The 21616-nt window shown below is 36.5% G+C and overlaps 1 protein-coding gene across 6 annotated transcripts in view; it reads right to left on the bottom strand.

Annotated features, from left to right (window-relative positions):
• MAP3K7 (mitogen-activated protein kinase kinase kinase 7) overlaps nucleotides 1–21616 on the bottom strand; it is a 52252-nt gene that overhangs the window by 6098 nt on the left and 24538 nt on the right. For 3 of the 6 annotated variants that reach the window (XM_064447615.1, XM_064447619.1, XM_064447620.1), the window contains 7 exons: nucleotides 20768–20898; nucleotides 20275–20356; nucleotides 18942–19093; nucleotides 18137–18296; nucleotides 15441–15521; nucleotides 9028–9095; nucleotides 2443–2551 (listed from right to left, as the gene is read on the bottom strand). In XM_064447615.1, coding sequence (XP_064303685.1) covers nucleotides 2443–2551; nucleotides 9028–9095; nucleotides 15441–15521; nucleotides 18137–18296; nucleotides 18942–19093; nucleotides 20275–20356; nucleotides 20768–20898 — 783 coding nt within the window. The remainder of the gene's footprint in view (nucleotides 1–2442; nucleotides 2552–9027; nucleotides 9096–15440; nucleotides 15522–18136; nucleotides 18297–18941; nucleotides 19094–20274; nucleotides 20357–20767; nucleotides 20899–21616) is intronic. The other 3 variants (XM_064447616.1, XM_064447617.1, XM_064447618.1) reach the window with 3 other exon arrangements.

The following is a 21616-nucleotide window of genomic DNA, read 5'->3' as shown; positions in this document are numbered from 1 at the left end:
CTCTGCCAAAATAAAATAAGCACAACCTCCTGCTCAGTTTTGAAACCTGCTCCCAGTGAGGTCTAAGTATCTTCCTCACAACATGCTCTAGGGCACCTTCCCTGCTCTGTAGAGATACTTCGTGGGTAGCAATGAACCCAATAACCAGTCTGTCTCCTGGGCCTGGCTGCTCTCATCTTACACTGCAGTTACTCTGGATTTCTCTAGTGCTTTCATTCCAGATTCAGCATGTTTTTGAACTCTCATAGATCCTGTCTTTTGGTAGTCCACAATCTGGGGATGACAAGGTTACTGTTAAGCTTTAAGAGACATAGGAGTAAAGACACATGGAGAAACTACTGATTTTATAGCTGCATTATTGCTACTAGAGGATTATATGGAGGAGGGTAGGTGGGGAAAAAAAAGGGGCTGCTTACCCATACCCCAAAAGCACCTGCCACAGAGTAGTCGTGGTAGAGAAACTAAGGTGTTGCCCTCAAAGACTATGCTATCTCCAAGAGCAGCTTCAGAAGAAAACAGAAATAAGAGGGTGGGAATGGAGAAAAAGTGGTTAAGTGTATGCTTGTAAGGAAACTGGAAGGTGGTAAATAAAAATAAAAATAAAACAACCCTAAAACCAGAGACTTAATCACCACAGTATCTTAAGTAAGAACAATATAAGAAGTCCTTCCCTACATTAGACTATTGCCATATATGGAATACTCCTAGAGCAAAGGAATTATTGCAATGTTTCAAATACATCAATACATGCAAAATACTTTAGATTACATTCCTGAGCATTTCAGCACCATGCTACAAAACTTTAACTTTTCTGGTGATTGACCAGATTTGGCTGCATCCTCATTTTATCATTTTGGCTCATTAACTTAAAAACGTACCCTCATTTACGGAAAACTAGAATGATCTCCCCCTTTAGAAATTCAAACAATTCTTTGTTCATGGACTGCATAAACCTAACAGGATAAAATACACATGTGGTACATTCTGCATTTACCTGAGTATAAGGTGAGGTATTTCTGTGGGCCAGAAAACAGACCTGACTTTTAACTCTAGTGCTGTGCTGCATTTAAGGCCAAAGACTTGGGACAAACTGCCTTTGCACTGGCATATCATCAGCAACTTTCAGTTCCCAATGAACTGTTGATTGGGTAAGAGCTTGCTGCCATGTGAGGCAGCAATTCCCATAAGTGCACGCTGCCTAAAGCAACTCAGGACCCATGCTACAAAAGGTCACAGGGTGGGCTGTGGCAGTGGGCAGGGCTATGGGAAATTATGAGTGACAAGGCATAGAGTGTGATCAGGCAAAGCAATAATGGACAGAAAGAGGAAAGCACAGAAGCAAAATACAAGAGTCTGTTGCCCTCCTCCCACCAAAACGGGGCCGGAGGGGGCAGGGAGAGGGGGAAGAAAAGTACACATCTTCCATACAGAATCACCTTATATTTGGTAAAATACAAGTGTGTGCAAGAGTCAGTCCACATGTGAGTTTCCATTTTGCAGTTGGTTATGGGAAAAGAATGAAAGAGTCTGATCAGCCAAAGATGAAACGGATCACAAGAAAGAGACTTCAGAGTTTAAGGCACTATGAGGTACCAGTTTGAGACGAAGTTTAAGATTCAACATGTACATTTGGTAACTAAAATGTAATTCTTATTTATATTCTAAAAAGGAATTTGTGGGGATCCATTGTTTTCATGCAGTCCAGTACTTGTTCTTTTCATAATGGAGCGTATTATCACTTTTAAAATGAAATTTGACTATTAAATTATCACAGAATCACAGAATCTTAGGTTGGAAGGGACCTCAGGGATCATCTAGTCCAACCTTAAATTGTGTTCATTCTTAATCCTATTTCATAACAGAAGAACAGTGATGCTAGAGTAGAAATATTTACAACACTTCTGCAGACACACTTATGTTAGTTCATTTAAAAACGGTAAGATTATGTACACATGTACATTCTGCATAAGCAAAATTACACCAGAGATAAAACAGAAATAACGTATTCCAGCTGATACTCACCTACATAGCTTTTCATTCCAGAAGTCAGAGCAATGAAAGCTTTAACTGTGCACTGATAAGTACAAATGCACACGACTAAAATGCTCTGCGATGCTTATTCCCCTAACTCCCCAAAACCACACCACAGTCAAAAACTGGTGCTAAAAGACTTGTATTAAATACTGCTATCACTGCATATGTACAGCACTTTCTTACAGCCAAATGATTACAAGTTTATGTAACTTTATATAATCTATATTTAAAAAGTTCTTAAAGCCAGCATGCAAAACAAAGCAGTAATGTAATGATTTAATCTAAGCAGAACTAAAATGGACTGTGACTTTCACAGCCTAATTTTGTTAATGTCTAGGCACACACCCCACACCATAAAGTATTTTATATTTTCACAGGCAAAAAGTTAACTAGTGAACAAAGGATTACCTGAATCATCAGGTGTCCATGGATTACGAGTTGGCTTTTCAGAGGTTGGTCCCGAGGTAGTGATCATTCTCACACTAGGACTAGATGATCTACTGCTGTTTCTACTCTCCTGAAATGATAAAACAAAATAAAATGACAAGAGAAGTTAACAGAAGACTTTTTTAAGGGTTCATTTAAAAAAACATCATTAAAAAGATACCTAAATACCCTCCTCCTCAAGCTTTTACCCTGAAAGCCCTCCAGATAGTTTGATAAACTTTACATGTAGTGCAGGGATAATTTCATTGCCATTTCTACTCCACCTTTACTATATAAAAAGAAATTGATATAATTTGGCTATTCAGCATAACAAAAAGCAGTGCTGAGCAGTTCAAGACCTTTATATAAAGGCATGACACTATGTCTAGTGATTTTCACACCACCATTCAGTGAAAACTACCAGCTCCATAACATATGGAGGAATAGTTTGTTTCCAATGTTTAATCAATGAATGGAACTACATTCAACTAAAGGAATGCAGCTTAGTAACTGCACTAGACTGTGGTGTATTAAGCTACAGTTTTCTTATGGTTCTTCAGTGATTCATCTTCAGAAAACATCAAAAATGTGTTTAAGCAAAAAGGACCAATCAATTAAAGCAAAACAATTAGACAATGAATACATTCTCCTTCACAAAGCAAATTAAGAACTAAAACAAAATTCTGTAGGAAGTTTCTTTATACACAGCTTGACTCCTCCAATCCTTTTGTTTACCAAAGCACAAAAACATAGTACAGACTTCATTATTCTACTGAGCTTCTTTTTTAGATTATTTACAATAAATATTCTTCTATTTCATAAACCCCCTCACCGATATAAAAAGGACTTAAGACTATAAACCCCAGTGAGAAGTAAAAAGAAAAGATGCTATTAAATACAACTATTTTGAATATGGTATATTTATCATGAAAGGATTAAGAAATTGTCCCTATTTTTCAAAAGAAGCACTCAAATATAAATTACCTGGAAACTGTATTTCCTGTATTTCTTTCTGACTTTAATTTTCAAATATCCTATCTTAATTTAATTTTTAAAAGCCAGGATTTCAGCCAAGTAACAATCCAAAGAGTAACAAGATTCTACACACTGAAATATCCATTATTTCAACTGCATTACATTTCTCCCGTAATGTTTATTAACCATTTAGTGTTTTATGTTAGTAGCCAGAAACAGGGCAATAAACTATTGTAAAAATAATCCGATGGACGATATTATCAGGATGACGGCATCAGACATTTTGAAAAAGCTTTTGCACTGGAGTCTTTGTTGACATTAAGCAAGGTTTAAGTTGCCAAGCTTACTGTCAAGTATCTTCAGATATGAATGATAAACATTCTCCTGATGTGAAAGGTCAGAAGACAAAGCAAGCACTTTTAACAGCATTTAAGTCCTTTAAGCAAAAGAGATTGGTTGAGTACCTACAGGTGATAGCAAAGGGCACCTGAGAAGTATTCACAGTAACTTCTCAATGATGTACTAGATTGCTTGCTGTACTAGATTGTTTTGATCCATCAGCAGAAAAAACTCCATTTCCTTCATAACGTTATTTAGACAAAATTACTAGAGACAGAAACGAAGGATCTGTATCTGAAGAATATCTAAAAAGCACTGCATGGTCCAAGGGAAGTTCCCAAAACTGAATCACAGAATCACAGGTTGGAAGGGACCTCAGGGATCATCTAGTCCAACCTTTCTAGGAAGAGCGCAGTCTAGACAAGATGGCCCATCACTCTGTCCAGATGACTCTTGAAAGTGTCCAACGTGGCCGAGTCAACCACTTCCCTGGGGAGATTATTCCAATGGGTGACTATCCTCAATGTGAAAAATTTTCCTCTCACGTCCAATTGGGATCTCCCCAAGAGCAACTTGTATCCATTCCCCCTTGCCCTCTCCATGTGACTCCTTGTAACAAGGGAGTCTCCATCTTCTTTGTAGCTACCCCTTAAGTACTGGTACATGGTGATGAGGTCCCCTCTAAGCCTCCTTTTCTCAAGGCTGAACAAGCCCAGTTCTCCCAGCCTATCCTCATATGGCAGGCCTCCCAGTCCCTTGATCATCTTGGTGGCCCTTCTCCGGACCCCTTCCAGCCTGCCCACATCCTTTTTGTATAGCGGGGACCAGAACTGTACACAGTACTCCAGGTGTGACCTGACAAGCGCTGAGTAGAGTGGGAAAACCTGTTAGATGGCAGCGTTTGAGCATGTGTTCAGCGAGATGCTTTAGGCCTCCTGGACGCCAGCCCCTCTGACAGGTAAGCCTGTCTTTGCTAGGTGGCCAAACCCACATGGCTTTGTTAGCTTCTTAGCTTCCATTTCTCAGAGACTTGCAGTTTTGAAAAGCTGGTGTGCTCTGGTGAATAATCCCCCCCTTAAGTTTAATTTAAATGAGCAACCCAATTTAAAGAAACCATCGTTACTAGCCCTGTCTCCTCATCTGTGGATTTTATCTTGCTGTGAAAGGGGAGATAAAAAACCATGTGTATCTGTGACAAATTTCACAATCTCATTGACAGAATGATTCATCCGTATAATATCAGATCCCCCAATTTATCACACTTAGCTTGCATGCATGTGGGCACGTACATCTGACCTTGCTTCTCAACTGTTCAATACAGTACATGGTTTTCTTTAATATATTGAATTTTTTTCCACTTTGAAGTAAACTGTAAGAGTTATGAAGGCCCAACAAGTTATTAAAAAAAAAAAGGTTTAGAAGAGGTAATTTTTAGATCATGATAGCACTGTGAAGGATGATGTGCCAAAACAACCAACTCTATAAAAGATACACAGGCAAAGACATGGATACCTCACTAGGCATCTGACCACAACCTGCAATTGTTGAGTGATTATGCCAAATATATTTCTCAGTATCTGTATAATATCAAATTCTGTAAAGACTCTATGCAGAGTAAATAGCAGTTTCACTGTATTCCTTCAAGCCCCTGGAAGTATTTATGGCTACAGGTCAGAGTCTGCGCATCTGTTTCTGTGTTACAAAGGTGTTTCGGCAAGAGCAGTAGTACTGGACAGAAGGCACAATACAATGTTTTAAAGTGCATGTGTACAGGGAAATGGAAAGGCAGAAGAAACAATTCAGTGCAAAAAAGATTTATGTGGAAAAATGAATCACAGTATATGGATGGAAACAAACGTAAATGTAGCACTTGACTGTGCAGAGGGTTGCATCCGTGTTGCTCATGTCACTTGGAGTAAGGTCTAGTCCAAAGTCACCAAGCACTAGAGAAATTTGTGAAAAAATGGATTTAAACACGTTTTCAACACTGAACCACTCTAACAGCTGATCCAATGATAGAAAACCTTTGGCTTAGCATATTTTCTTAATTAAACTGTTGATGTAGAAGGGTCAGTTGAGTAGTAAAATTATCTGCAAGGCACTATGACTGTCTGCTGTTGATAACATCAGTAACAGCAATACCGGAAAATGCCTTTAGTGTCTCAACAACATAAAAATAGTAATCATTAGCCATACAAACAACAAAAAAATTATTCTAACAGTACATTGAAATAAAATACGCATACAATCATAAAACACACAAGAAGGTGAGTTTAAAACAGACCAGCAGTTAAGCAGGGAGACAAGAGTCTTGGTCTACCCTTTCAGGTAATCACCCCAAACTTTGGTATATTTATTATTATCATCAAGTCCAGTGTTTTCCTCCACCTTAACAGTCCTTGAGTACTGTGTGCAGTTTTGTGTGCCACAGTACATTAAGGATATAAAGCTACTAGACAGTGTCCAAAGAAGGGCCATGAAGCTGGTGAAGGGTTTAGAGGAGAAACTGTATGAGAAGCAGCTAAAGTCACTTGGTTTGTTCAGCCTGGAGAAGAGGAGACCTCATCGCAGTCTGCAGCTTCCTCACAAGGGGAGGAGGAGGGGCAGGTGCTGATCTCTTCTCTCTGGTGGCCGATGACAGGACCCGAGGGAATGGCAGGAAGATGTGCCAGGGGAGGTTGGGGTTGGGTATTAGGAAAAGGTTCTTCACCCAGCGGGTGGTGGAGCACTGGAAAAGGCTCCCCAGGGAGGCAGTCACGGTGCCAAGCCTGACGCTATTCAAGAAGCGCTTGGACAACACCCTCAGGCACATGGTGTGAATTTTGGGGTTGTTCTGTGCACGGACAGGAGTTGGACTTGATGATCCTTGTGGGTCCCTTCCAACTCAGGGCATTCTATGATTAACAAAAATTCCGTTCTGAACTGGAAAAACCTTCCTGATTAAAAAAAAAAGTTGCAACAGAATAAGTTTCTATTGACACAGTGGCAATTTTCAGGAAAAACACGTTTTCTGATCAGATTCAGTGTGTCAGTCAAATAGTTAAAAAAAAGACAAAAAACAGAAAAGCAGCACCATGGCAATCCTTCAACTTTGAGTGGGATAGGGGCTTACAGGGGTTGGGTGCGGGAGCGGAGGCACACAGCGCCACGGCAGCTCGCTGAAGGCTGTGCTGCAGGGTGGGTGTAAAGGAGAATGGAATGTGGGCAAGAAGGAAGTTGGCAATAAGGGAGGGAGGGGGAAGGGGATTTTCACATTAGAAAGGAGAACCTCTAGATGGTACGGTGCATATGTGGAGATACGATAAACTGACCAGAGCTACGCTAGTCACAGATGTCTTTCTGCTTTGGCTAGTAGATTGCTTATATGGATAGAAGTTCAAGATTTTTAATAAAAATTCAAGGCAGTGAGGTCCAGAGCTACAGAAACCCACAAAGGGTAATCTTAAGTCTTTTGCCATAATTACACTGTGCTTGCTTCCTTCCTTGTTTTCTGTTTTATCTTTTTTTAAAAAAATACAAATATATGTATGTCAAAAGTTAGCATTAGTTTCAGCAAACTTTTCTATCTCCTCTCACACCAAAAAGGGGATGAAAATTCATTATTCATTTATATGGACAGTTCAAAAATTTCTTCCAAAGGGCATTTCTCGTGCCGGTTAAAATATTATGTTTTTCAGATTTTATCATAATGTTTCCAAAACCTTCAAGATATAGAAGCATATAATTGTAATTCTTCCACTTAGATTTCCAAAATGTACAGTATCAGAAGTAAGAAAGTAAAATGTGATTCTGGTACTTCTACAGACCCTGATCAGAAATTGGTGAGGTTAAGAAAAAAAACCTTTTCTGTATCCTCCTGGTCACAAGGACAATTTACCTAGAACATCCATACAAGCAGTAAAACAGCTTTCAAGGAAATATTATTATAATAGTTATTAAGATATGAAGTAAATACTGAAATCCTATATTTTTAAATATTAACCATTTATTAAAATGAACAGAATGAAGAATTTTAAATAAAAATCCTATAATTAGATATATTTGTACATCAATCAGTGCAATTTGGCGTAACTGATGTACTGTCACTTAATTTTTTTTCCCCAAGTCTTGCAAAATTTTAGTTCTACAATTAACTGAATAGGCTAATCTATTTCTTTACTAAATTTTGCAGATTAATTTCTTTCTAATAAACCTGTCTTCTCTGAAGATATTAAAAAGGATTTAAGACTCATTTGTTATTTTCTGGTAGATGTACATAGTAAATTCTATTAATAATACCTGGGGGATTGATGAGCTTTCTGTGGCTATCACACTCCACGGAATTAAAGAAGGATCAAATGTTGATCTCCCTGATAACTACACACCCCAAAACCTACCACCTATTTTAGATTACTGCAGTAGGTTGTTTAATATGGAAACCTGATTAAGCTGATGAATATGCTAAGCTCCAGTTTCCCACATCCAAAGAATAGCAGGGATCTCAAAGTTGCCAATTCACACTAACAACCAAACAGCCTCCGTGAATTACTGAAACAGACAATGAAGCAATTAAAAACACAAAATAAACACATCTGAATGAAGCATTAGCTGCACTTTTCTCATTTAACGTGTTCTTAGTTTAATCTGTTCTTAGTTTAATTTCAATTTTATGCAGCACACCACTGTGTTACCATGGCACTTACGATACCAGATAAGAAGCCATGTTGTTATAAAATACCCTATTGAGATAGTCTTTTTTAAACAAAACTTTTTGACAGCACCCTCCTGTAAACCTTTCACAAGAAATGGAGAGATACTACTGTAAGTTATTATTCAGGGTTCAGAGATTGATACATTTGTAATATTGATGCATGTGCTTTTTATTTTTATGCAAAAAGTGAGCTTAATGTATGTATAACTGCTTCAGACAATCATAAGTAGTAATTACTACTGTTTTTTATACACAGAGGGGTGAAAAGGCTTTCCTGCATAATATCTGCCCTCAGCCAAATTAAGTGGTACACAAAAACTATGTATACATAAAAATGATAAATGCTTATTGAGCTATACAGAAAACACTTCTCATCTAGAGCTCATTCATAGATTACCCTCATGGAATCTCATTTAAATGCAATACAAATGACACTACAGTCTGCCAAGCTTCCACATCGTTTCTATGAAAGCATCAAAGGTGAAGATTTCCAGACCAGTTTCCCTGTACAGATTCGATGTTGACTTTACTGAAAGATAAAGAAGAGATGAGAAAAACATTACCTGACTGGACTCTGTTCCAGCAACACTAAGATCTTGAATGGATCTGCGCCTCTGCTGTCCGTTTCCTGCTGGGAAAAAAACAAAACAAAAACAAACCAGTGAAATCTATTCAGAACAAAATAGAAGGGTGCGACTGTTGCAGAGGAGCTTGGAATTTGTACAAATCCACAGAGAGAAAGTGAGAGAGGGGGAGAGAGAGACAGCTGCAGAATTTTAACTCAAAACATGCTGGCCTGTCAACAAAAAGTATATCCTAATACAATAACCACTCCTACCACATGAATAGCTGCTGCACCCTACTCCACCATCTTCTGTCACATGTATTTGGTCAGGCTTAATACTCGGGGCAGGAGCTGATGACGACATCTATTTCAAGTGCGTTACGTTATGGGGATTTCTAAAAGCTAGACCGCGAAGATAACACACTGCCAGCTTTAACCTGTTGCTCTTTAGTGTGCTCAAGGAACACAGCAAGGATTTCTGCCTGTGTGCTGCTCCCCTCACAAAAAATGAAGAAGCAAAAGCACTTCCTTCTGGCCCTTCTCCTTCATATGAACAAAACTATGTCCTATTCTCATGCTCTGAGAAGTGTGAAAAGGGGACTGTTCAGCTAAATCACATCTCACCATCAACCTACTGAGCACAATGCTGTAATCTTTTCCTCTTCTCCTTCCACCTGTTTGCAATTATCCACCAGTGACAGCTACATAAAACAGTTTAAATTTTAACACTGACACGCAATCAAAGGCATTTCCAGGAAACAAAGTCTCCTTAAAAATAAAAAGAGATTATGCAACGGCATCTCCCTAGCTACTTTGATTTTTATTACGGTGATTGTTTATATTGCCTCTTGAGAGCTGGTCAGCTGTCCAAAAGGAAACACCAAAAACGTCCTGAGTAACAGCTGACAATGCTCAAAATTCTTGCTCTCAGCTCTGCATTACGTAACTTTTCTGCTGGAGGGGAGCATCTGAAACATGTCCTGCAGCCGTGGCAGCCCCTCGCCCAGCGACCCTGCACCGACAGCCAACCCAGCTCACTCAAAGCCCTGTGTAACAGGCATCACATTTTTAACCTTTTAGATACTTCTTATTCAGCATCATTTCCATATGACTCCACAGCCTATACTGACAGGTGTTTTGATTTGCAACAGTTATTACAAAAATGTAAGACTAGTTAATATTAATCAATACATTTAATGGTATCATACTTTAAATTTTTAAATATAGGTACTATTACATGTAGGAACACATTACCACAAAACAGCAGTACAAAATTCTCAGTGTCACTTTACCGATTTGTCGTGACATTTTATAGTCTAAGATTTACAGAAAGTACTATGAGAAACAAGCATATAAGAAAATCAATAAGGAATTTAGAACAGGAATGTATTCTTTGTTCTGACTACAAATGAATCTGAATTGCAACTTTTCTGTGGTTTTGATCTTTTGCTTCTGAAATTCAGGGAAAGTATATACTTACCTAAGAAACAAGGGCTATATGATGTTTAATACTTCAATACCAGAGATTGTGTGAATGACAAATCTACATCAAAATTTCTGAACTTGCTCATTTGCAGTGAACTTTTTCACTACCCAATCATTTAACAAACAAGATTATACACTTAATAGAATTCTGTGCTGCGGATACTTCATTTGGCTGCCACAGCTCATCTCAATATTCAAGATATGGGCGATCCACCCACAAATGATACAAAATTATGTGCACATTTCATTCAACAACACTGTCATAAAATTAGCTCAGCTGAAACACGCTTGCAAAAATATCTGAAATTCTCATTTCAGATTAGCAACATTTGTGAATTTAAAGAACCCAGCACATGTGTTGCTGAAATATTAGAACATGGCTGCCAAAATGTTAAAATAATCAGGGTGGGGTGCAAGAAAGAAAAGAAAATGCCTTGGGGGGAGAAAAAGGGGCCAAAACTACTGTGTTGTAATAAATGTACACTTTTAAATGAAATATCTTCAAGTTAGTAGCATGAGGGAAGAGCAAGCTCTACTAGGCAATGCCATTTTAATTAGTGTAACTACTGCAGACATCTGGCAAATAGCTTAGACAAAGCAGAAACAGACTACGAATCAACAAATACTTATTGCTCCAGATTCAAGACAAATTTCAATTGAAAAATACAGAACATATAATTTTTATTTGAAATGATCACTGCTACTTCTCTATGCCTTCTGCTCACAGCTTTCATCTTGTTCTTACCTCTTCATCCATTTAAAACATTTTTTTCTGCATTGTAAAAACTGAGATTTGTAAATGCACAGAAGTTAATATACAGTAGCTTGATAAAATCCTGTAAACCGCTGAAATCCTGATGTAGTGTAAGATTAAAAATCAAATATCGCAAAGATACTTCCTGGCCTCAGAAAAACCCATTTCACATACTGGTTTTTTGTGTTTTGGTTTGGTTTTTTTTCCTAAAATGAAATTCAAAAGGATCAGGACACTTCCACTGTGTGCTGCCCCACATATTCCAGCAAAAACAAACTGTACAACTTAAGCCTTTGGAATCCTCCCCCAAGTATCCAGACCAGCTATGTACTCTTCTCCCTGCCCTTTAGCAGATACTCGTGTCTCCTTTTACACTTTCTTATTTGCGTACTCTCTCTTCCTTACACACCTACAAGACCAAAACCTCTCTCACAGTGCAGGATGATCTGTGCATGTAGCAGTGCTAGAAGACATTGTAAAGAAGTTAAAACATGGATCTGAATGAGAAGAATGAAGTGATATGGGGAGACAAAGGTGGGATTTCTGGGTTATACTGGTTTTAAAAGTAGATGGAAAAATTAGAGACGTGATGCATCTATAATTCCTGTTCACTTTCTAAAGACAGTCAACAAAATGTGTCTATCTCAAACAATTATTTATGCAGTGTCGAGGCTATAAAAATTTTAATGCCGTGGCACAGTTTCAGATGAAAAAATTACAAAGCCAAATGCATGCATGCTATATGCATGAGATGTTGAACATTGCCCGTGAAGAAAAGGCTGTATTTGAAGGTATATTTACTGCTACTTGATTAGGTTGTATCGAAAAGGTGTTCAGATTATTTTTATTTATCATATTACAAACTATACTTAGATTTTTTTTGTTTCCTTAAACATATAGCTACTTAACTCTTTTGTACTTACTAGGGTTTTATTTTTCGTATATGTATATGTAAAAAAAAAGTTGTTGCTTATTATCTATACTATATATAATATATACACTACAAATCGGAAAAAAAAAAAACCCGATACTTCACTTGGCTATCTGGTTGCAGGATACCACCACTGAAAACTCATTTGCCATACTGTTACACAAAAAAGGAACTAGTTGATTCATTTTTCAGTTTTAAGTTCTGTAAGCTAGTAACACAAAATAGCACATTAAATGAAAGAACGTTCTATTCACCCTTATTTAAACCTATTTAGAATGAAGAGCTAACTTATATATTAAAAGCTTCTACTTCTGCCAAGATTTTACCTTCCACTTGCAAAAATTTGTATTTTACCACCTCAGTAGCATAATCAGTTCATGGATGAAAAGCAGCTGAGGCAACACGTTATGAAAAACCCCAGTGATAGCAGATGCAGTACTCATACTTCTAAAATAGCCCTGCCCCAAAGCAGCTGACTCATGGTAACATGCCTGCGTGGTGCCTCCCCTCTCCGGGAAGCAGCTGCTTTAGCATGTGCTCAGCAGAACTTCAGGCAGCAGCACAGACTGGGTCAGCACTGCCGCTGCCCCGAGGACAGAGGCAGGCTGCTCGCCCCACCGACGGACATGCCCAGGGAAGTTCGGAGGAGCTGGGTATGTGGCAGAAGTGCTAAGGAACGTAACGGGATGGGATTGAGACGGACGTGCCAGTTTGGGGGTCTTGGAAGGGTAACTAGAAGGAGAAAAGCATGTTAAGAGGCCAGGACTGAAAGCCTTGTGCTGAGAGCGTAAGGAAAGGAGAGGTGAGAAACAGGCCATGTTATATTGTCTTTAGAAGAATAACTGAGCAAGGTGCTTGTGAATAACTGCTTTAAGTATACAGATCAATATAATTAGTTTAGTGGGCAGATGATGACATCACTGTCACGTAACGATTAATCTCTTTTTTTTCTGGCCTTGGGATTCTTACGGGAAAGCTGTTTTGACAACCAGAAAACTTTTCATATACAGCCCAGACTTACTTGCAGACAATTTATATCTTTTTTCTGTAGTGCCAATACTGTCTTTTAGCTTAAGTAGTTCTCTCTTCCTAGTCTTTAGCTCCAGATTTTTCTATAGAAAATAATTATTCATTTCTCAGCTTTCATTTTGTGGGCTAAGCCATGCTTTCAGATTCTTTGTACTCTCCATACCATGCTAGTAGCTCTTTTTGCTATTATTTCAGAGTACATATATGTTTCTTTTGTATGGCTGCCCAGAACACTATGTTGAATTCCTGATTAAACCTCAACAAGGGCCTGTAAATACCATTCGTGCTTCCTTATCTTTCCTGGAGATGAACCCTAAGATTTCGCAGTTCTTCACAACTGCATTACATTAGTGGCTTATACTACCTGGGATTAATCTGCATGCATCTGCTATGGTCCCATGTCATCTTATTAAAATAAATTGTTGCTCGTGTATGACCCACAGTGAATGACCCTGGATTTTACCCTATTTCTATTTTTTCCCCAGTCACAACAAAATTCACCCTGTGTGATGCTCTAATCCTCCTCTTTATGAACAGTCATTTCTGATAAAGCATTTACAGTGAATTTCATTATCGCTTATTTAAGATTAAATACCTTAAGACTAAATTTTGAGAAAATTCATTAATATGCTTGCTCCAATCCTATACCTTCTTTCATTTTTTCAGGTTTCTATTTCTCTCGTATCTAGTCCAAATTCACCTTGGAATTCTCATCCTGTCAAGTTCCATTAAAATAGTCCAGGTGAAGAATATCTGATTGAATTCTGCCTAAATCAGTAAAACCAACATATTGGTACAATCTATTTTGTGAAAAAACCACAGCATTTTATTTCACTGACTTATTGATTATTCTCTAAGTTTCAAGGTTTCTTGGAAGCCTCAGTGCTGTTGCATGCAGATAGTGTGCAGAGACAAGAGGCACTCAGTCAGCTTCTAGTGCTTATTTACCAGGCTCTCATCACATGTTGACACTGCAAAGCTAGACAGATCACTTCTTTCCTTGCTCTCTCTGAACTTCATTTATGTCACGGCAGGCCAGGACCGTTACAGTGGAAACCCACACTGGTAAACTTTCTTGCCAATTTGTTAGCCTCAATGAAAACAGGTTTTCTTCTCATGGGTAGTGGTATTGTTCTTTGGAATATGTAAAACTTCAATAAACTGGTTTGAAAGACACTTTTGTGCAAAGTTATCTTTTGTATTCAACTTTAAAATACCAAACAATGTCAAGATTTACAAGGAAATTTCCTCAGATGACACAAATTTAGAGTAGCAGGTACGCGGTTTTTCATGGCTCTCTAGATTAGCAGTAGATACTATTACTTGCATCTCCTGCCTCTGACGAATCATTTACAAGCAACTTGCATACCGCTAGTGGTATACCTATCAAGTTTGGGATTGAGTATACTTATTTTTAGGCTTTGAGAAGTATGAAATGAAACAAAGAAATCCACTTTGATTGCAAAAACAACAACAAAAAAAGAATGGGAAAGGAAAAATGGTATGCTGCTAACTAAATATAGACTTGGGATAGATGAGGATTATTCATTAAAGTCCCAACTGAAATTACCAGCTATGGTGCCTGATTATACCGATTTTCTTCCTGTCAGAAGCCTATCCTAATAGTTTTAGTTTGCATTAACTTAAAAAACACAACAGAAATACCTCATGGCAACACATTTTAGCTCTAGAAAAGTGTAGTCAAATATAATAATTACATATATTAAGCGTTAATATTTAAAAATTGCAAGTATCACATGGATGTGAAGTTCCGTACATAATGTATTTAAGTTTTTTGTTCTACTAATATTTAATTACATTAAAAATGGGTGCCCAAACACAACAAAGAAAAGGGCAAGATAATTACCTAGACAGGATTTTTTCAACTTAAGTCCATTTCCACCAAATGAGGTATTGCAATACAAGACTGTATATATAGTTTTGCTCTGTAAGATGACTCTTAACATGAAGATAATAAAGGTAAAAATCCTTAATCAATAAAAGTAAATTCAAACTATAAGATCAAATCCTTTACTGATAGAAGTTAAGTTTATGCTAAAATATCATGCTCCTCTCTACAGAGATGTTATGAAAAATTATTGGGATAATGTCTAGATCTGTCATAGAGCAACTGGAGCAAGAAGTATTTTTAGCAGTCTGATCATTATTCCGGCATCTTAACCAACTGACCCGTTCACCTGGTCTGCGATACCTGGTATGATGATCTCAGGGACATCCAGAATGTTGCCAAATGAAGCAGTTTTACGGTGGCCTCGTTTAGGCTTGGAATAGGCTGAAAAAATACATATACAATACACATGCAAAACACTAAAATGGCAATAGCAAAATTATTAAATTCCTAATATTGCATTTTTCGTAAACTTGGTTAAACTATAGTTCATGCAAAAATGTGTCATGCAGAATAACCTGCATTGCCTTCCACTCATGCTTACACATAGTAAAGCAACTGTTAAAAAGCAAAAAATGCAGAACTAGCCGTCATTACAACACCGTGTAATTAGTTATAGTTAGCAACACAAAAGTCAAACACAGAAAGCAGCATGGCAACAAGGAAGGGAAAACCAAATGTAATTATCCAAACAGAACAAATTAAATTATTTCAGATCACCTGCATACTCAGAATAAATTCTTGATTGCCTGAACTTATACAACATTTTCTCTTTAGTGTTGGGTACAAACTATTTTATAAACAAGAGTAATAGTTCGGTACTTCTGTTTCTTTAAATCGCCTCCTTCTAAAGGAAATCTCATGTGTCTCTGAAAAAATGCTCACACTTATTACATTGGACAATCATTCCTGCCTTCCGTTCTTCTGTCCTATTAGTGGAGATTTTTTGTTTTGCAAATTGGATATCACTACAAACCTTTTCACTTTTGAATGATGTTCAAGAAACATTATATACTTTGGAATAAAATCTAATCATACATCTTTAATTTTTATTTTACCACTTGTGTAGTTTGAGATAAATAGTTCCCATTCAGAGAAAAGTCTGAATACATCTCCCAAAGGTAGAACACTGCAGCATATCCATCTCAGACTTAGTAAGTAATAGTGATGTGCACTGTATGATTTACCCTTACACTTAACCTAGCAATAGATGGAACAAGACTAAACAATTCTTGACCTGATTTACTCTTAACAACAGCCCAATTTTTACGCAGCCACAAAAGTTTTTTTCAGGTTCACAGCATGTTATTTCTGTCACACAGTTAACAAAATTAAAAAACAAAGCAAAACCTATACAGTGCTGTTTCAGCTCTTTTTGAAAACGTTACAGTCAGACAGTTTTGACCTCACTTCTAGTAGTCCACTACTGACTGAAGCGATTTAATTAAAAAACCCAAAAAACTAACTATTATATTCAATATATACTTTTGGTTCAAAAAAAAAAGAAACCCTACAGTCGTAACAAAAAAAAATCTTAGAATATTCTGAAACAATAGTTACTATTCAGAGCAATGTACTTAAGGAAGACAAACCAGGAAAATTAAGAACTCACACAAAGGAGGGCCAGGTTATCTCCACTAATATCAAAAACTTATATTGGCTTTAGGGTGTCAGTGACCAAAGTGAGTCCTGACGTATTTTAAAATAGAAGTAGCATGTTATTATTATCAGGTAAGTACACAGTAGCCTTCTGTGTTAGGAAACCTTTAGAGATATTTAGGGTGAGATGTGCTACACAATCATTCAGTCAAAGACTAACAATACAAAAGACAAGTCTTGGAATGAGGCTTTAAAATAAGAACATAAAAGTAAAAAGTGTTTAGGGCAAGATAAATACTGTTTCATGAGTAACTTCAGTATTTAGTAAAACAAAATCCTGGAGTAATCATAATACAATGAAGAACAAAAAGAAATAGTCATGGTGCACAAGAAAGCCAAAATGTGATACATATTTCCTTATTAATTACAGCTACCTGATTACCCTAATTTTCAGATTGGTAGAAAAATACCAGAGCAGCTAAATAATCCTGGACTAACAAAAGTAATTTTGTCTGATTATTTAAAAACTGTGGTTATATACCGTAACAAAACCAAATTTCACATACGAAACTTAAAACCTGAAGTTTGCACAGATTAATGAACAATATCTTTGATGAAGAAAAAAGACAAGAAAGTGTTTGCCGGGTATACGCGTTTTTATTAATTTGCTCTTCCGGGAAGAATATAGATTGCTTTCACCATAAAATTATATATTTATACTTACACATAAATTCCAATTCACTCAAGGATTCAATGTTTAGACACAACAGTTTATAGCTGCCTGAAGCAAACCTGGCAAAACACCTGTAGTTTTTTTTTTGTTTGTTTGTTTTAAACAAAAGATACCAATGCTTCAAGATACCAATGCTTTCTTAATCTGATGAATAAAATCTAACTATGTTTCTCTTTCTAAAATCTGTCAAAGTGGATTTTAAAACTTATTTGGGAACATGCTGAACTTTAAACCCACCCTTAATTTAAAAATATTATAGGAATAACCTTGAAAGAAATGCTGGTTTAGGAATAATTATGCTAGCAGAGGTGGAATAACATTATTTCAGATACAAAGGAGAAAGTCCTATTCGAAATGCACTGATATTTAGAAGTCTCATAATGATTTTTTTTAAAAAGGTCAAAGTCTAATCCAACAAAAGTAACCTCTTCCGCAACCTTAAAAGCACCCAATTAAAATACTCAGCCTTGTGGAGTGTACAACCATGAATGAAGCCATTTTCCCCACAAGTAATAAAGGACAATGAAGACGACATGAAAAGGTAGAAGTATTTTCATATGGCTAATGGTATTAACCTTCTGTGAGACTATGCATGTTTTACATCTTCCTTGCTCCTTTCCTTCCTTCCAATTCCTTAGTCTATCCCCCCAACATCCTTTAATTTTACCTGTGATGGAAGCTATTCTTGCTTCTATTTCAGACATGTCAGCACTCATCCTTTTGGCTTCTCCTGAAACAAGGGCTGACTGTGGTCGCGCGCGAACATCTGACAGGCTCTCCACACTGCTCCCACGAGATGGGGGTAAACTCAAACGGCCAGGATCACCCTGTTTCAACAGTCACATTTTTAAAAAGAAAAAACTTTCCTGCAAAAGCCTATCCATGATATGCACAGTTTGTAGTTTAAAATATATTCCTATAATGTGCGTTTTAAAAGTGACAAGATTTAAAATTTGTTAATTCAATAAATGGTAATAATTCATCTATTGTTGGCATATAAGAACCAAACATCTGCAACTTTCAAAAGAATCTAACTTTATGAAGATAAAAATTTAGCAGAGCTAGGCCAATATTGTCACAAGAGAATCTTTGTATTTTTTCATCCTACTTGAAATAAAACATAGTATTTTCAAAATTCACATAAATGTTTAATCCTTTCGTGTCATACTAATATTTTGGTTCTAAATTAAGGCAGTGATTTTTCAAATATATTTTTTGAAAATCTAATGAATCTCTTTGAATAAAATGAACTATTTTTTTTATTGCATTGGAGATCTTATTAGATACTTCCAGTTTACCTTTCTCAAATCACTCGATATTTTCCCATCCCCTTTCATGTTCTTTTCCTATAACTAACTGGCTCCAATTTTGTAATATTTTTGGAAGAAGACACTAATGTTTCATAGCAGTTACAACACTTTTGTCTTTGTCAACTTCATTATTACGGTTCAAAATTGCATATATTAGCTTACCGGCTGCTTGGCCGTGTTTTTCATTTGCTGTGCCAATTTTGACTCTAAACGTTTAATAGTGTCGTTGGTAGAAGCTCCTTGGAAGTCACTTGGTTCCATGTTAGCATCACTCTTGTTACTTGTATTTGTAGAAGTGATGTCCATGAACGAACCTAGAAATAAATAACAAGGAAAAACATCTGAGAATTTCCACTAAAAATATGAAAGTACATCTCCTCACCTGAGCATTCTCAGAAGCCTAACTTTGCTTTAAAGCAACACTTTTGAAAACTTTTAATGAAAGGCAAGCTGCAAGATTGTAACAGATTCATTAATGTAAAAAGCAAAAGGAGTGAAAAAGAATACATGACTAAGTACTATGATGACATTCTGAAGTCAATCTTTAGCTTGCTGCTAAATTGGTGGGGTAGATTTACATTAACGATACAACCAGCAACCTCATTCACAGTTAATGACAAAGGCCATCATTAAACATAGAAGAGTACAAATATCTGAAAAATGACAGAGAACATATATTTACAAAGTGATAAATTGTATCTTAAAAATAAGTGTTGAGGGGTCATGAACACCTAGTACAGTCAGTACAATGCCTCAACTGAAAAGATTTTGTAATATACAGGTCACTAAGTTGCAAAGTAGCCAAGGAAACTTTATCTGAAGTAACAGCAATTTGTCTGGAGATAGAAAACAGACCAACCAAGCAGAGGAAGGTGAAGACACCTAAGATTAAAAACAATTGAAGTGGGAAAACTGTACTCTAAAAAATTTGAAGACCAAATAATCTTTATTTTCTATTATTAAAAGGATTTCTCTGAGGGCAAGACACCTGAGAGCCTAGCCCACCTTTTGTTCCATTCACCCTTCTAGTGATTTCCCTGCACTTAATTTAAATTACTGTATTTACTGCATCTTAATATAAAGCAACCACAAATTTAAATTGTGGAGATCATAACTGAAAGCAGGTGTAGCTTTCAATAGGAAAATTATTTTAATATGCCAGCTCCTAAACATTACATATAACCGAAAGAATGTCAATTGCTAGCAACCTTCATGGGGGAAAAAAGGAAGATACCTTAAACCTGGACATTTGGAGACAGCTTTTATTATATGCTTGTTTTCCATTAAAGGTACACTTCAGCAAAACCATTTGGCTGAGAACACTAAATACAATGTGGTATGAGGTCTTAAGAAACAAATAGATTCCTGCAATGCTTAAGATTTTGGAAAGGCTACCTTTCCCAGTTTGAACTCAAAATCAGTATGAGAATGTGCTTTATAATTCATTTGCATCATTTCATGTTGCTGTTCTTTCCTCTTATTTATACAAGTGTACCTGTACTGGTGGCGGAGTTGCTTTGGCCTTCATCTGAATACTGGCAAGGATACTGCAGAGGTTCATCAGCTCCTGGAAAGTACTGTGAAAAAACACCAATGACTTGATAAAAAAGTAATTAACAATTTTTTAAAAAATATTTAAATAGTACCTCATTACATAATTTCTAAATATAAATTATATGTTATGTTTATAATAATTTATTTAGAAAAGCAATAAATGCAATTATTTTACTAATACATTAAAAGACATCTGTGACTATTCTTAATAATTTCCCCAAATCTGTTATGAGTTTGTATACCTCTCCCATAAGGAGAGGAATTATTTCCCTTCTCTACTATAATAATTTGACAATTTCTATCAAAAAGAGAGAGAAGGAGAAAGAAAACATGTAAGCCAAGCTTTAGTGTGATAAAATGTGTACCTTTTATTATTCAATTTCCCAACCTAACAGGTTAAGAAATGACTAAGATACTAAAATAAATTTTTATACCCGCATCAAGTGTGTCATTATTTTAACGATTTCCTCCATGGATGGTCGTTGTGAGGGATCCTTGGACCAACAACGGGTCATTAAACTCTCAATTGGTTTAGGTAAGTTTTTGATCAGTGGTGGCCGAGTACCTATAATTGAAATTAGAAAAAACCCTTAATTTGTTAAACAGACTACAAGACGACTGACAGCGACTGATCCTGCTCCGGTATTTTGCTAAATAGATACAGGAAAACATATAGTTAATTGTAGTCTGAAAGAACTGGCCTGTACTTAATTCTCTCCCTTACGAACAAAAAACTGACCAAAAAAGTTCCTTTGCACTACATACATTTGTTTCCTAATGCTGTACTCACAAGAAGAAAAAAAATTAAAAAAAAAAGAAAAAAAAGTACTTTTGAGGGCTGATTTTGCTCTTAAGAAATTCCTGAAAAATTATTGAGAACTGGAAGTACCAATTTCAGTAGACTTTTTCACAGGCTATACACAGTTTTTATTATATATTTTACTTCAACTGTTGTATAACTGTTCAGCTGTTTTTTGCTTCAAGTTTCTACTCTTTTTACTGTTTCAACAATGAGTACAATTAATGGACATCAAGTTGTGTTTAATACACCAGATGTAGTGACATTTTGCATAGAAAACAGCAAGTATTTAAAAATATATTAACTGTAACAAGTAATACAATACAACTGTAACAAGTGCCACAATAGTTTTAAGTGAGATGAAGTGCACTAACACTTTCTTCCTAAGAAGGGGGAGAAAAGGAGGGGAAGAAGGGGGGGAAAATGAGAAGTTTTTAAAGCAAAAGTAGGGACAGGTAGGGAATTTGTCGTCCGCTAAAAGATA

Source organism: Phalacrocorax carbo, chromosome 3, assembly GCF_963921805.1.
Source record: "Phalacrocorax carbo chromosome 3, bPhaCar2.1, whole genome shotgun sequence".
Classification (NCBI taxonomy): domain Eukaryota; kingdom Metazoa; phylum Chordata; class Aves; order Suliformes; family Phalacrocoracidae; genus Phalacrocorax; species Phalacrocorax carbo.
This window is presented reverse-complemented; position numbering and strand designations above follow the sequence as displayed.